The sequence below is a fragment of the Falco biarmicus genome, chromosome 4 (assembly GCF_023638135.1).
Source record: "Falco biarmicus isolate bFalBia1 chromosome 4, bFalBia1.pri, whole genome shotgun sequence".
Classification (NCBI taxonomy): domain Eukaryota; kingdom Metazoa; phylum Chordata; class Aves; order Falconiformes; family Falconidae; genus Falco; species Falco biarmicus.
The window spans coordinates 31,296,879-31,310,117 of record NC_079291.1 but is presented as its reverse complement, the minus strand read 5'-3'; the positions used below and the strand labels follow the sequence as shown (position 1 = coordinate 31,310,117).

At 36.9% G+C, this 13,239-nt stretch overlaps 1 protein-coding gene across 2 annotated transcripts in view; it reads right to left on the bottom strand.

Annotated features, from left to right (window-relative positions):
• DGKB (diacylglycerol kinase beta) overlaps positions 1-13,239 on the bottom strand; it is a 363,521-nt gene that overhangs the window by 289,798 nt on the left and 60,484 nt on the right. Inside the window, exons 3-4 of one of the 2 annotated variants that reach the window (XM_056338458.1) lie at positions 8,419-8,495; positions 1,937-1,957 (exon numbers count right to left, since the gene is read on the bottom strand). In XM_056338458.1, the coding sequence (XP_056194433.1) occupies positions 1,937-1,957; positions 8,419-8,495 (98 nt within the window). The remainder of the gene's footprint in view (positions 1-1,936; positions 1,958-8,418; positions 8,496-13,239) is intronic. The other variant, XM_056338459.1, reaches the window with a different exon arrangement.

Here is a 13,239-nt window from a genome sequence, read left to right as displayed (position 1 = left end):
TGGTGCCCTCAACACTTCCCACAGTTAGGAGGCTCACAGCCAGACTGCCAGCATCTCTGCCTGGCAGGTTTCCCAGCTCTCTAGGTATCCAGGAAGCTGTTTCCCTAGAAATTCTGCCAGGAAAGCCAGAAAACCACCGAGTGCCTAGTGTCTGAAGGGTAGACTTTTCTGCTGCTGATACTCACAAGTTGCAATTTTTTTTCTCGTTTGTAGCTAGAGAGATACAACATCCTTTCTCAGTCCTCAGTTTCTTACATGTGAGGGACAGGCTTCTCCTGCATAATAGATACACTGTAATTTTCAACATCCCACTAACCCTTTTGTAAATTAGTTCCAACTTGAGTTCATTTTGTCCCATCATTTTGTCAAAAGCAGAAAGATGTAGTTTCTGCAGTACATTTTTATAGAAAATTAAATCTTCCTATCTGTAGTAGAAATACTTTATATATTATAATAAGGCACAGTCTTTACAGTAAATTAGTATCTTCTGTCAGATCAGAGAACGTAGCTGAGGGAAAAAGCACAAAAATACTTCTTTCAATCCATATTTCTGTGTGCTTGAAATTTTAACTAGTTTTCCACTTATCTCAATGGGCCTGAGACACTACCTTTTCTTAAGTCTTGTCTTGTTGTCAGACCAGCATGGTCACAGGAATACCATTACAATGTCCCAGTAATACATTTCTCCATGACCAAAAAATGAAGATTTGCAACCATCTTGGATCAACTACCATACACAGCAATTTATCTAAAAGTGCCACTAGTCCAAGGTTACACCACATCGTATTCTGCACTAGTGTATTTCATTCCTTTTACTACAGTCCATAACATCAAGTTTTCCAGTATAGTATTCAGATTTTTCTGCATTTTAGCAACAATTCCCAAATTTGATTTACTGAATTGACCCTATTAGTACTCATCTACTTCTTTTAACAAGGTTATTAGCAATAATACTAACAAGATTAGTCTCAAGACTGGTCCTAGACACACGGCTTTCACCTGAATACCTTCCCTCTCAGGACCCATCACAGTCACTCTGTTAGCTTATTAAAAAAGTAATATTGGTCATTTGAAGAAAACTGAACCTTTTGTGAATAGGGAGTACTGCTCTCAGCAACACACGTCCAAAAATTCAACTGGCCTTTGACCCCACAAAGTCAAGGGTTCCCTACAAATTTAATTCTTTCAGTCTCTTGACTTTCTCATTGTTCTCATCTTCAGCTGCCTCTTCACAGAACAGCAGAGCAGGGGTTTTTTAACACGTCTGTGCTACAAAGAAAGAGTAACTAGGTCATTTAGAAAACTAGTTTCATTTGGTTAATCCTTTTCCCCTAGCTTGTTGGTTTTTTTTCATTGTATTTTTATATCTGGTTTTAAGCTACTAAAGCTTCTCAGGAGTAGTCTTGGGTCGATGATCAGCAGTTTTAACTATTTCTCTTGCAATTGCTGTAAAGTCACAATTGTTTAAAGCACACCATAACCCTTATTCAAGTTATAAAATATGCAATTTTAAGCCTGCTACACATAAATGGTGTTATATGGCTATAGAAATAGTATTTAATATTTTTTTCTGAGATGTGTTATTGTTATTTCAGCATAATACAAATTATTATGAGATCTCACTAGTAAGCAAAAATCACTGTGACAAGTATGGAACAAGTTAATTACTTTCTCTTAACTTTTTATATTCTTCTCAAGTAATGTTAGTAAAATTATGTACCGTGCATTACAAGAATGAAATTCACCTACTGAAAAAGTTTGCCGGCAGAAAAAGAGTGCACTTCACTCTTAGATTTAAGTATTTATCTATTATCTGACAGAATAGCCACATGCAGTATTTATTAATAAGTGACATCTCATTGGAAGCCTAAAAAATTAAAGATACTGCTTCTATGCATAACAAAAGGAAAAAAAAATCAAATTAAAGATTACTTACTTGATTAAGTATATCTTGTTTCTGTAATGCATGCAAGGAAAGAAAGAACACACATATTAGTGCAGTGTCATAACACTATGGCTCTGCTTTTTGTAATAGAATTATTCTTGTTGAAAGGTTAGTGATACGGGTGAACAAGTTTAAGATGTTAGATAGAATACCCCATTTTCTTGCATTAGCCCATGTGTCAAGAAAATGGCTCTAAATCAGCATTCTAGTCTTGATTAGAGTGCAAGCAAGTTGTTTTTAACCATGCAATGACAGATAACCAAGGAAAGAAAAAAAAAAAAAAAAAAGCACACACATTTGTCTTTCATCCCTGTGTACTTCTTAAAAATTAAAAATTACTTCTTGACAAGAATAGTTGTTCATGAAACAACTTAATCAGAAGTGAATACAATGATAAATTCCATAAATGCATAAAGAACAAAAGGAGAGCTAAGGAGAATCTCCATCCTTTATCGGAAGTGGGAGGAAACACAGTGACAAAGAATGAGGAAAAGTCTGAGGTACTTAATGGCTTCTGCTTCTTTGCCTCAGTCTTTTCTAGCAAGACCTACTGCCCTTGGGGTACCCAGCCCCCTGAGCTGAAAGAGAAAGATGAAGAGCAGAATGAAGCCCTTGTAATCCATGGGGAAATGGTCAGCAACCTGCTACACCACTAAGACACACATGAGTCAATGGGACTGACTGGGATCCACCCGAAGATACTGAGGTGGAAGTGCTCACCAAGCCACTTTCAATTATTTATCAGCAGTCCTGACTAACCAGGGACTTCCCAGTTAGCAAATGTGACACCTGTCTTAAAGGACAACTGTAAGGAGAAGCTGGGGAACTACAGGCCTGTCAGCCTGACCTTAGTGCCAGGGTTATGGAGCAGATCATCCTGAGTGCCATCACATGGCATGTACACAATGACCAGGCCCAGCAAGCATGGGTTTATGAAAGGCAGGTCCTGCTTGACTAACCCGATCTCCTTCTACAACAAGGTGATCCACTTAGTGGATGAGGGAAAGGCTATGGATTTTGTTTACCTGGACTTTGGTAAAGCCTTTGACACTGCATTCTCCCAAAGAAACTGGCTGCTCATGGGCTGGATCGCTGTACTCTCCACTGGATAAAAAGCTGGCTGCATGGCCAGGCCCAAAAAATTGTGGTAAATGGAGCTAAATCCAGTTGGTGGCTGGTCACAGGTGGCCTTCCTCAGGGCTCAGTATTGAGGCCAGTTCTGTTTAGTACCTCTATCGGCGATCTGGATGAGGGGATCCAGTGGACCCTCAGTAAGTTTGCAGATGACACCAAGTTAGGCAGAAATGTTGATCTGCTTGAGGCTAGGAAGGTTCTGCAGAGGGATCTGAACAGGTTGGATCCATGGGCCAAAGCCAACTGTATGAGAATCAAGAAGACTAAGTGCTGGGTCCTGCACTTGGTCACAACAGGCTTGGGGAAGAGTGGCTGGAAAGCTGCCCAGTGGAAAAGGACATGAAGGTGGTCGGCAACAGCCAGATGAATGGGATCCAACAATGTGCCCACTTGGCCAAGAAGGCCACCATCATCCTGGCTTATATCAGAAAAAGTGTGGCCAGTAGGACTAGGGAAGTGATCGTCCCCCTGTACTCGGCACTGGTGAGGCCACACCTTGAATACTGTGTTCAGTTTTGGGCCCCTCACTACCAGAAAGACACTGAGGTGCTGGAGCCTGTCCGGAGGAGGGCAATGAAGCTGGTGAAGGGTCTAGAGAAAAAGTCTATGAGGAGCAGTTGAAGGAATTGGGGTTGTTTAGTCTGGAGAAGAGGAGGTTGAGGGGAGGCCTTATCACTCTCTAAAACTGCCTGAAAGGAGGCTGTAGAGAGGTGGGTGTCAGTAATTTTTCCCCAAGTAGCAAGCAACAGAACAAGAGGAAATGGCCTAAGTTGTGCCAAGGGAGGTTTAAATTAGATATTAGGAAAAAATTCCTTCACTGAAAGGGTTGTCAAGCATCAGAACAGGCCACCCAGGGAAGTGGTTGAGTCACCATCCCTTCAGGTATTGAAGAGACATGTAGATGAAGCACTTAGGGACATGGTTTGGTAGTGGACTTGGCAGTGTTAGGTTCGTGGTTGGACTCTATGATCTAAGGGTCTTTATCCAACCTAAATAACTCTATGATTCTATAAACACTAGCAAACACTGTTGTAGAAGTCACCATTATATGCTGGTTTAGTTTCTAATAATTTTTACTCCTTTTAATAAAGGTGCTGTATTAATTTTCTACCTCAATCACAAACTGCTATCACGACTTCTCAGTAAGGGGGTACTATCTTCAAATTACAGTTGAATTCTCTGCATACATTACACTGTGCCAGAGTTTGATAGGGTTACCAGACATATCTTTGAAACATCACAGATTTAAGTTAAAAAAACCAAAAAAACAAAACACTAAGACCTCTGGAAATCAGAAGGACCCTGGAGAAAGCCTCTTCAAAGTATCTGCACTACTTCCAAAACCGGAAAAATCTTTTGGAGTAGGCAGACGACTGCAACATTCTGCCAGACTTGGGACTTCACCACTCTGGGCAGATCAGATCATGGAATGTACCTAGTGTCATGCACTCATTGTCATAACCTTCCTGGAAATTTTTGTTTTCCTGGTCTTTCTGCATATGCACATTTATTCTTCTCATCCACATCCAAGCTGTGGAATTCTGGACCACTCGAGCACTGCTCTGCTCCACATGCAGACTCAAGCTGCACCCTGACTGCTTGTCTGGCTGAGATTCCTTCAGGCACCTTCCACTCTCACTCTTCATGCACTGATTAACTCCAAAAGCTCTAGATAGCAAGTAGGTAAGCAGGTAAACAAGAAATTATGATGCACTCCAACAGATTCCTCAAAAAGGATGACAACACTAGGACTACAAGCACACAATACTTGTGTGTGTACTTCCTGCCCATTTAGATACAATCTTTAGCTCCACCTGCTTTCCTAATCCTTGCTAGCCTATTCAGCACTCCTCTCAAAGTGAAATGGCTGAAATTAATTAATTGAAATAAATTTCAAATTATGAAAAGACTATTTATAAATCACAGCTGTCCAGGAGGCTGATCTTAACATACCTATGTGTCTTATATCAGGTAAAAAAAATATTCTTAATTTCATATTTGACATTGACTTAGAGAAGAAGGTGGAAGGGCAAAGGTTCAGTAGCATTTGTAGTTGTTTAGTGACCTCCCTCACACTGAAAGCAGTAAGTAAAATCTCCATAAATAAACTCCTTATGCTGGATGACCTGATAATCTGATACATCATTTCCACTAAGCCCAAAAACCACTCACTCAACAAGATATAAGATAATGGAAAAACAAACCAGATTACTTCAGGTAACAAGCTTCAAATACCAATAGCTTTTCTTTTTCTATTTGCATCCCTTTAAATCAGCTTGTGACAAAAAACTGCAGTATAGATGCAACGGAGTGAAATAAATTCCTGAACCCTTTAAGCAGGGAGAAGCTTGAAACAGAAATTTCTTAAGGCTTTTTCTTAAGTACATAAATATATCGTACCAATAAATCTGCCATAGCTCTATGCCCCACGTTTATTGGTAAAAAACTGGCACCACATTTTAGTAGAATTTTTACAAGACTCGAAAAATACTTGGAGTGCTTATGAGATAATTATCTAGGAAATAAAGAGCTGAAATGAAAACATGATGGTATCCTCTGCAAAACACAACAGAAGTGCTGTCTATAATATGTGGAAGTAAAAAGCTGCACTATAATTTCAGCTGGATCAGTCAATTTTTGTCATCTCATTTACAGATAATAATGAATTACTTAAATAGTACATCCAGCTCACGGAATCCTCATCCAACCTAATACAACCAACTCGCAATACATTCTGTAAAGAATTCATCCACATAGCCGGTTGGATACAGGCCAAATATACACACATGCCTGTGCAAAGGCAGTTCTGTCTGAACTTGGAATACTCACTCAACTGCAGAGTAAATTTCAGCCACTTTGCTGCTACGTTCAGCAGCTTATGCCATGAAACTTGAGCTAATAAATCCTACTAGAGCCAAAGTAGCTTCACTGCTAGCTGTGTTTTCCTTATGTTGCACTCCTAAAGTCTAAGTGCTAAAAGTACAAAAGCTGTCAAGGGTTAGCCTGGATGCAACGCTGACCCAGTAGTAGTGAATAGCTTGATCCCTGCTGAAGACACTGAAGGCACCACTGGGTGTTTGACTTGCATTCATTCCTCCCCTTCCATCCTGCTCACTGGCTTGCGTACTCTGCTACTCTAAACTCCCTGGACACTTCAGTACATTGGCAGGATTCTGCAAAGAAATTGCTGTGAAATTAAGAACTCTGAGTCACAGACTCAGGACCAATTCTGTTTATTAATTCCAGCTTATACAAATTCTGCCAAATCACCTGGCTTCAGTCAAAGCAGGTTTCCCAGGTGCCCACAATGATCACTTTTTGCCATGACTCAGCCTCCATGTACCCCCAGATTGGAGGAAGTACTTTAAAAGACTAATCTCACAACTTTAAATACTGATTTCTTTATATACAGACTGATAATTTGATCATGTGTTACTTGCACAGTAACATGTTACTTAGTATGCATAAAATACACAATTATTTTGTACTTTAGAAGGTTACACTTCACATAACTGAAAATGTTACATTATGACTGAAAATAAGTGAAGAATTTCAAGAAAAAAGTGAGTAAAGACCATTTTATCACATGCACTAAAAGCACAAAGAAAATTGCAAAGTTGAGTAAAAAAACAAACAAAAAAAAGCAAGTGCTGAGAGTTCACTCTTTTCTAAAAAAAACCAAACAAACAAAACAACCAACCAAAGACACATCTACATTCTAACAAAAATCAATTAAGGGAGGTCCTGTAGTACAGCCTATGTTACATTGAAGAATAAATTAGATGATCACAGCATTCCCATCCTTTTACATTCTATGATTCTGTTTACCTAAAATAATGGAGATCTAAGATGATCATTTACAAGATCAGCTTATACTATTGTAATGAATTTTGAAATATTTTCCTCAGAAACTGACCAAAATGACCAACATTATGCTTTGCAATGTTCGAAGTGAAAAATATTTTTTTCAATACTTCATGAGTTGTAACTACCTTGCTTGACAATAATTCTTGTCTTTTACATACTGAAATGTAAGATCAATTAATTTTCATAATGGTTAGCACATTTTTCTGTCCTGAATTCCACATAACAGAAGCACAGTTAGAAACATTACTAAACCAGGTTTTTATTTAGCTGCATGATGAGTCACACTATTACAATGTGTTAAGCAGATACAAATTGCAATTGAGGATAAAAAATGAAAACAACCTGGCTTTTTCTCCTAACCAAACCGGAATACTCTGTTTACTAGTGAATCTGTATTAACAATGCACACACACTTTTTTTCAGCTGAATTCTTTATTTCATAACATCAGAAAAAATATCTTCTTTATTAACGAAGATCCCACTACCAGAAACACCACCGAAGAAACAGAATTTAAGAAGAAATCTGAACACATTTTACTTTTCTAACTTTTGAAATTATGCTTAACATAACCCAACCATCTTGATAAAAGACTTGGGAAGCACGTTAACCTTACCATAAGGGTGTTGGGGTTTTTTCTTGTGTGTGTGTGTTTGTCTGTGTGCTGGTTTTGTCTGGGATAGAATTAATTTTCTTGTAGTAGCTAGTATGGGCTAAATTTTGGATTTCTGCTGAAAACAGCATTGATAACTCAGGGGTGTTTCAGTTACTGCTGAACAGAGTCAAGGTCCTTTCTGCTCCTCACGCCACCCTACCAGCGAGAAGGCTAGGGGTGCACAAGGAGTTGGGAGGCAACACAGTCAGAACAGCTGACCCCAATGGACTAAAGGGATATCCCATACCATATGACGTCATGCTTAGCATATGAAGCTGGGGGAAGGAGGGGGAAGGGAGGGTGACATCGGGAGTGACAGCGTTTGTTTCCTAAGTAACTGATACACATGATGGAGCCCTGCTTTCCTGGAGATGGTTGAACACCTGCCTGCCAATGGAAGTAGCGAATTAATTCCTTGTTTTACTTTGCTTGTGTGCACGGCTTTTGCTTTACCTATTACCATCTTTATCTCAACCCATGACTTATCTCACTTCTACCCTTCCAATTCTCTCCCTCAGCCCACCAGGGGTGAGTAAGCAAGTGGCTGTGTGGTGCTGTCACCAGCTGGGGTAAAACTACGACAGTCTGGTTAAATCTTAGAAGGTGTGGTTTTATTTAAAATATTAAGCAGGTCTATATAATGTGATGTTTATAAACTTTTAGTTCTTCAAAATATTCATATTTTTGTTTTCAAAGCTGTTTCAAATACCCCAAACATCTGATTTATAAATAATATTCTATTTGAAATGCTTATATTTGCTACATCTGTAAATATTCCTCCCCACCATTTCTGACCATTGAAGAAAGAAGAAGAATTACCCCTTCAGGATTATATTTTGCTAACACACCACTGCCATGGAATTCTTCTAAGACATCCTTAATTTTCTTGGTGGAATCTGGATAAAGAATAAAGAGAGAGAAAATGAAAACAGAAAACTGATTTACATAATATGAACTGTAATTAAAAACAACCAAAACTGCTAATAGTTTTTCTCAATCCACATTAGTAATTTTCTCTAGTTGTATGAGAGCTGTGGGCCCAAAGAAAGTGAGAACATACCATACCATCTTACCAAACGCTGTAAAAATCAGCAAATATTAAAAAAAAAACCACTAAGAAACAAACACCCTTTGACCCAATCCTTAACTATAGTTAAGTAGCATATTTCTGAAGGAGTTGTTTGCAAAGATTATTTCAAATCACTTTTCTTGTCCTTGAAACCTGAGTCACCTACAGAATACGGTCATTCCCAACAGCACTATTAAATCTCCTCTGGCACAGCTGTCAGGGAGAATAGGAACTGTCAGAGGAGCCAGGTAATATCAAGATAAAGGGGAAACTCAAAGAAAAAAAATCTTTTTCTGCAGTCACATCACAGAAAACATATGTTGCTATCAAAATCTCAACTTTGGCAGATGTCTTAAAATATTCTAACTACTGTCAGCTACTTCAGGATTCAGGACAACTTTTTTTCTAACAGAATTGTGCAAAATCCCTGCATTTCAGAAGCACATACATCTAACCTTTCCAATTTGTTTTCAGTTGTCTACATGTAGAATAACAAAACAGTTATTTCAATAAGTAGCGACTGCATAAAACCCTTGAACTCAGATTCGGTTAGTATACATGATGCACATAACCAACTTTTTCCACTTTAAACATCTCAGCAATACAATAACAATAATTGTAACTTTTTTCTTTAAAAAAACCAGTACTTAAGTGCATAATGGACAAATGTACATAACGGCCACAACACTGAAGTAAACCATGAACTAGTAACAAGTAACAGATGCATTACAGGAACAAACAGGTAAACTTAATGGCTGCACGTTATTTTTCACATCAAAACCTGGAAGGTTTGGTTGCTTCTCCCTGAAATTAGTTCTGTTCTTGGTGCACTCTGAGAAGCAAAGAGTGCACCAAGAACAGAACTATCACATGAGCAATTAGTTAGACACTTAAAATTATAAACATTAGGACCTAGTCTTACTAATTTTTTAATTATATCAACAAAATACAGCATCATAATAGTTCTGAAAAGTTAAAGAAATTCAGCACATTAAACCTGACTCTAAAAAGAACATTCAGTAAATTGTGTGACGTGGAAAGAGAAAATGTAGCAGCAAAGGATTTGAAAATATTTTTATAATAGTTTCTAACAGTTATGTAAAACAGGGCATACCACTAAAATTCAGTTTTAAGAGGTGCTGGAGTTGGTTCCCTCCTGCCCATACACAGTTTACATCGTAATAAGAATGGCTTTTCCCAATGTTTATCATTGTATGAAATTTTCTTAAATAAAAACACCCAAGACTATGCGTGGCCTCAATAAAAATTTATTTGCACTAATATGTCTGATGTATTTCAATGTTTCTGTCAACTGTAAGTAACAGAGTTTAGCTGGTCTCCTGGGCAGACACAGCAAATTAATTACTTGATAAAGTCATCTATAGTCTTATTGCTGTGTCATTTGAAATACAGCAAATAATTACAACTTTATGTGAAAAAAGACAAATTATATAAAAAGAATAAATCTATATTTTTAAAAAGAAAATTTTAGTAAGAGTTGTAATTAGAAGCTGATGAGTTAGATACTTACTGATTAAGACAAGTAAACAAATGGATAACTGACAAAAGTTTCTTTTTTCTTGGTCTCTATTATTTCAATACATTTTTCAGTAGTCATATACATGGTATTATGATAATGAAATCAATAACTATGAAAGTGGCAGTGTGAGATGAGCAGATGCATGACAGAGGTGACTGGACCTCATCTTAAAAAAAAAAGATTTTTCTGAACTCTGGAGGAAAGAGGTTAAACACACATCAAAAAGACAGAAAGGTCTCCTCACAGACCTTTTATTATCTGAAAAAAACACCAACTAACTAACTAAAATAGAAATGACCCACTTTCTAGTGGCTTTAAAAGTGTCTTGATGTTTTCTCCCAGCAATGACCGTGCTTCTTTCATTTCATATTTCACCAGATAAAGTCTATTCATCTTTAAATGAGGTTTATGTCTATGCAACTATGATTAAAACCAAAACCCTGTGTTATGTTACTTACTAAAAATAAATAAATTTACTATCTACTTGGTATGTATTTACTTAGTCAAGTATCATTAAGATAGTAAATTAGATCAAAAAATAGCTGTATTCCAGCAACAACACAACTATTCACTTTTTCTGTGCATGAGCTTAAAAAGCAGTTGCACCCAAAAACCATGGCTAATTCCATGCTCAAAATAACTGTCAAGAAAAAAGGGTCTGTGGATGTACATTTTGCTTTAGTTGTCCCAGAAAGACTCTTCAAGAGATTTCCACATTCTGGACAGGAGCTGCATTTATTACGAGAACCATGACATACATTTCACAGCCAAGGCAGAACCATTTTTCACAATCTTTTGTTCACAGTCATTCAATCATTTTTTCAGTTCATGTGACAGTATCCAAACTAACATGAATAGAGATCTTTCAAAATGCTCAAAATAACGTATCGATATTTTCAGTCAAACACCAACTGACAATCTCCTGCATGCATACTCTTCAGCAGTGCTGACATTCCTCAGAAAAATCAATTCTTCCTCAGCCTCTAGTAGGCAAACTAGTATTAGGAACATGTTCCATCTTTAATAAGTTCACCTAAAAGGATATGAAGAATAAGGTAATTTTCAAGTTTTAGTCTTACGTGGGGATCACATAAAAGAGAAACCAAAAAAACAAGGAAAAAAGAAAAAGGAGAAAAAATACAAAACAAATACAGGAGACATCTTGGAAAGCTCTATGCCTATAAAAATGAGAATTTTTTATTGGAGTTTCTCAATTCCACTTTGAAAAAAAAGAGTCAAGTACATGCTTTCTGTCAGAAACAGATAAAAATTTCCAGAAAATACACACAGAATAACTAGACATTTTCCTAACTTTTTTTTCCTGAGTTTGCTAGCTAGGAAATAACAATGTTATGGGTTCCATTACAGTTTATTTAGTCTGATCCAAATAATCTACATACTCACTGGAAAATGATGGTGTAAACACAAGCGTCAAACAAGAACAGAACCTGTGTTCTTGCTGTTACCTACAAGTACAGATGTTTTGCATAACTTAGCAACTTACCACCTTGTAAGCAGTCTCAATAAATTCATAAGCACCACTCCAGTTAAAACTCAAATACGGTCTTAAACTCTGTTTATTACCCTTATCTGTTTTTTACATCAAGGACAAAACCCTTCTTTGTTGAAGTCTCTGTATTCCAAGCTCTCCTCAAGAGAGACAGTTTCTAAATGTGTGTAGATATAACACATAGACTCTGCAGTGCTTAAATTCCATCTTATCTGCAAAGGTATAGCTGGCACAGTACAAATTTCATATAGCTTTAAATATGCAGTTTGTTTCATGAAACATCTCTTTTTTATTTTAATCTCACAATTTTATTATTTTTATTACCCACTAGCCCAGTGCTTTGAGTGTTCACTCAAAATGTAGAAGACCTTCAATTCTTTCCTCTGCCTGAATGGATTTAAACCATTATCGTTCAGCCTGTCTTCTCTTGCAAGTTGATAGAATGCAGTAGTGTTCATTTAGCCAAAGAGGTGCAGGAGAAAAAGGGAAAGTGTGGCGCAGGAATCAGAGCTTTCTTTGGATGAGGTGACACTTGGTTTCCTGCCTCATGGTCCGGTGAGATCGGGGCAGAACAAACAGGCTAGGCATGGCGTGGAAGACTGCTAACTGAAAAGCTATTACTTTTCAGTTATATATATATATATGTATATATATGCAGTTATATGATTTATATTATCTATATAAATATATATATTCAGTTATAATGCTGCAGAAATCCTACTTTAAAATAAAAACTCCAAAACAATAGATATACAGAGGAGACTTGGGCTAGTGTATTGTTTCAGAATAAAGGCAAAACAATTAAAATAACACCACTAAAAATAAGAAACCCGCAAATGCAATGTTAAAAATGTCAAAGCATCTGATTTTTCCTTAACTGTGTTTCAGTGCTAACAAAGATGCTTTTTGTAACCAAAGACAAATTTACATACTAAGTTCAAAACTGCTGAAGATTTAGCCCACATTAAAAAATATTATTTGTTTTTTAAAATAACTCAACTTTAGATGATGGAGCACTCAGCTGAGATGGGAATTTGGTGTACCATTTCTCCCATAAACAGAAAAAACAAAACATAAGAAAAGCTCGCCTGGATTGCACGCTTTGTCTACATTTTTGGCCCATCCTCCCAGAAAAATCCTTGATTTTTTTTTTTTTTCCTTAAAAAAAAAAAGACAGGCTTATGAGACAACATATATAAAACTCAGCATAAATCACATGCTATGTAATGAAAACAGTTTTACAATTTAAAAGTAAATCAGCACTAGAAAACAATGACTGGAATATAAATATTTCCCTTATAAATCCAGATACATTTTTCAGCCTCAATAGACATTCATAATCACCTGCATACTTATTGAATTGTAACTAATTTTAACACCTACAATAAAAAGTAGAGTAATAAACACTTTCTACCTCTAGATCCCTTTTATAAACTTTATACAATATGAAAAATATCACAGGCATTCAAAACCCCACCATTGTCAAGTTCAGAATTTATATATAGAAGCTGCAGAGAGATT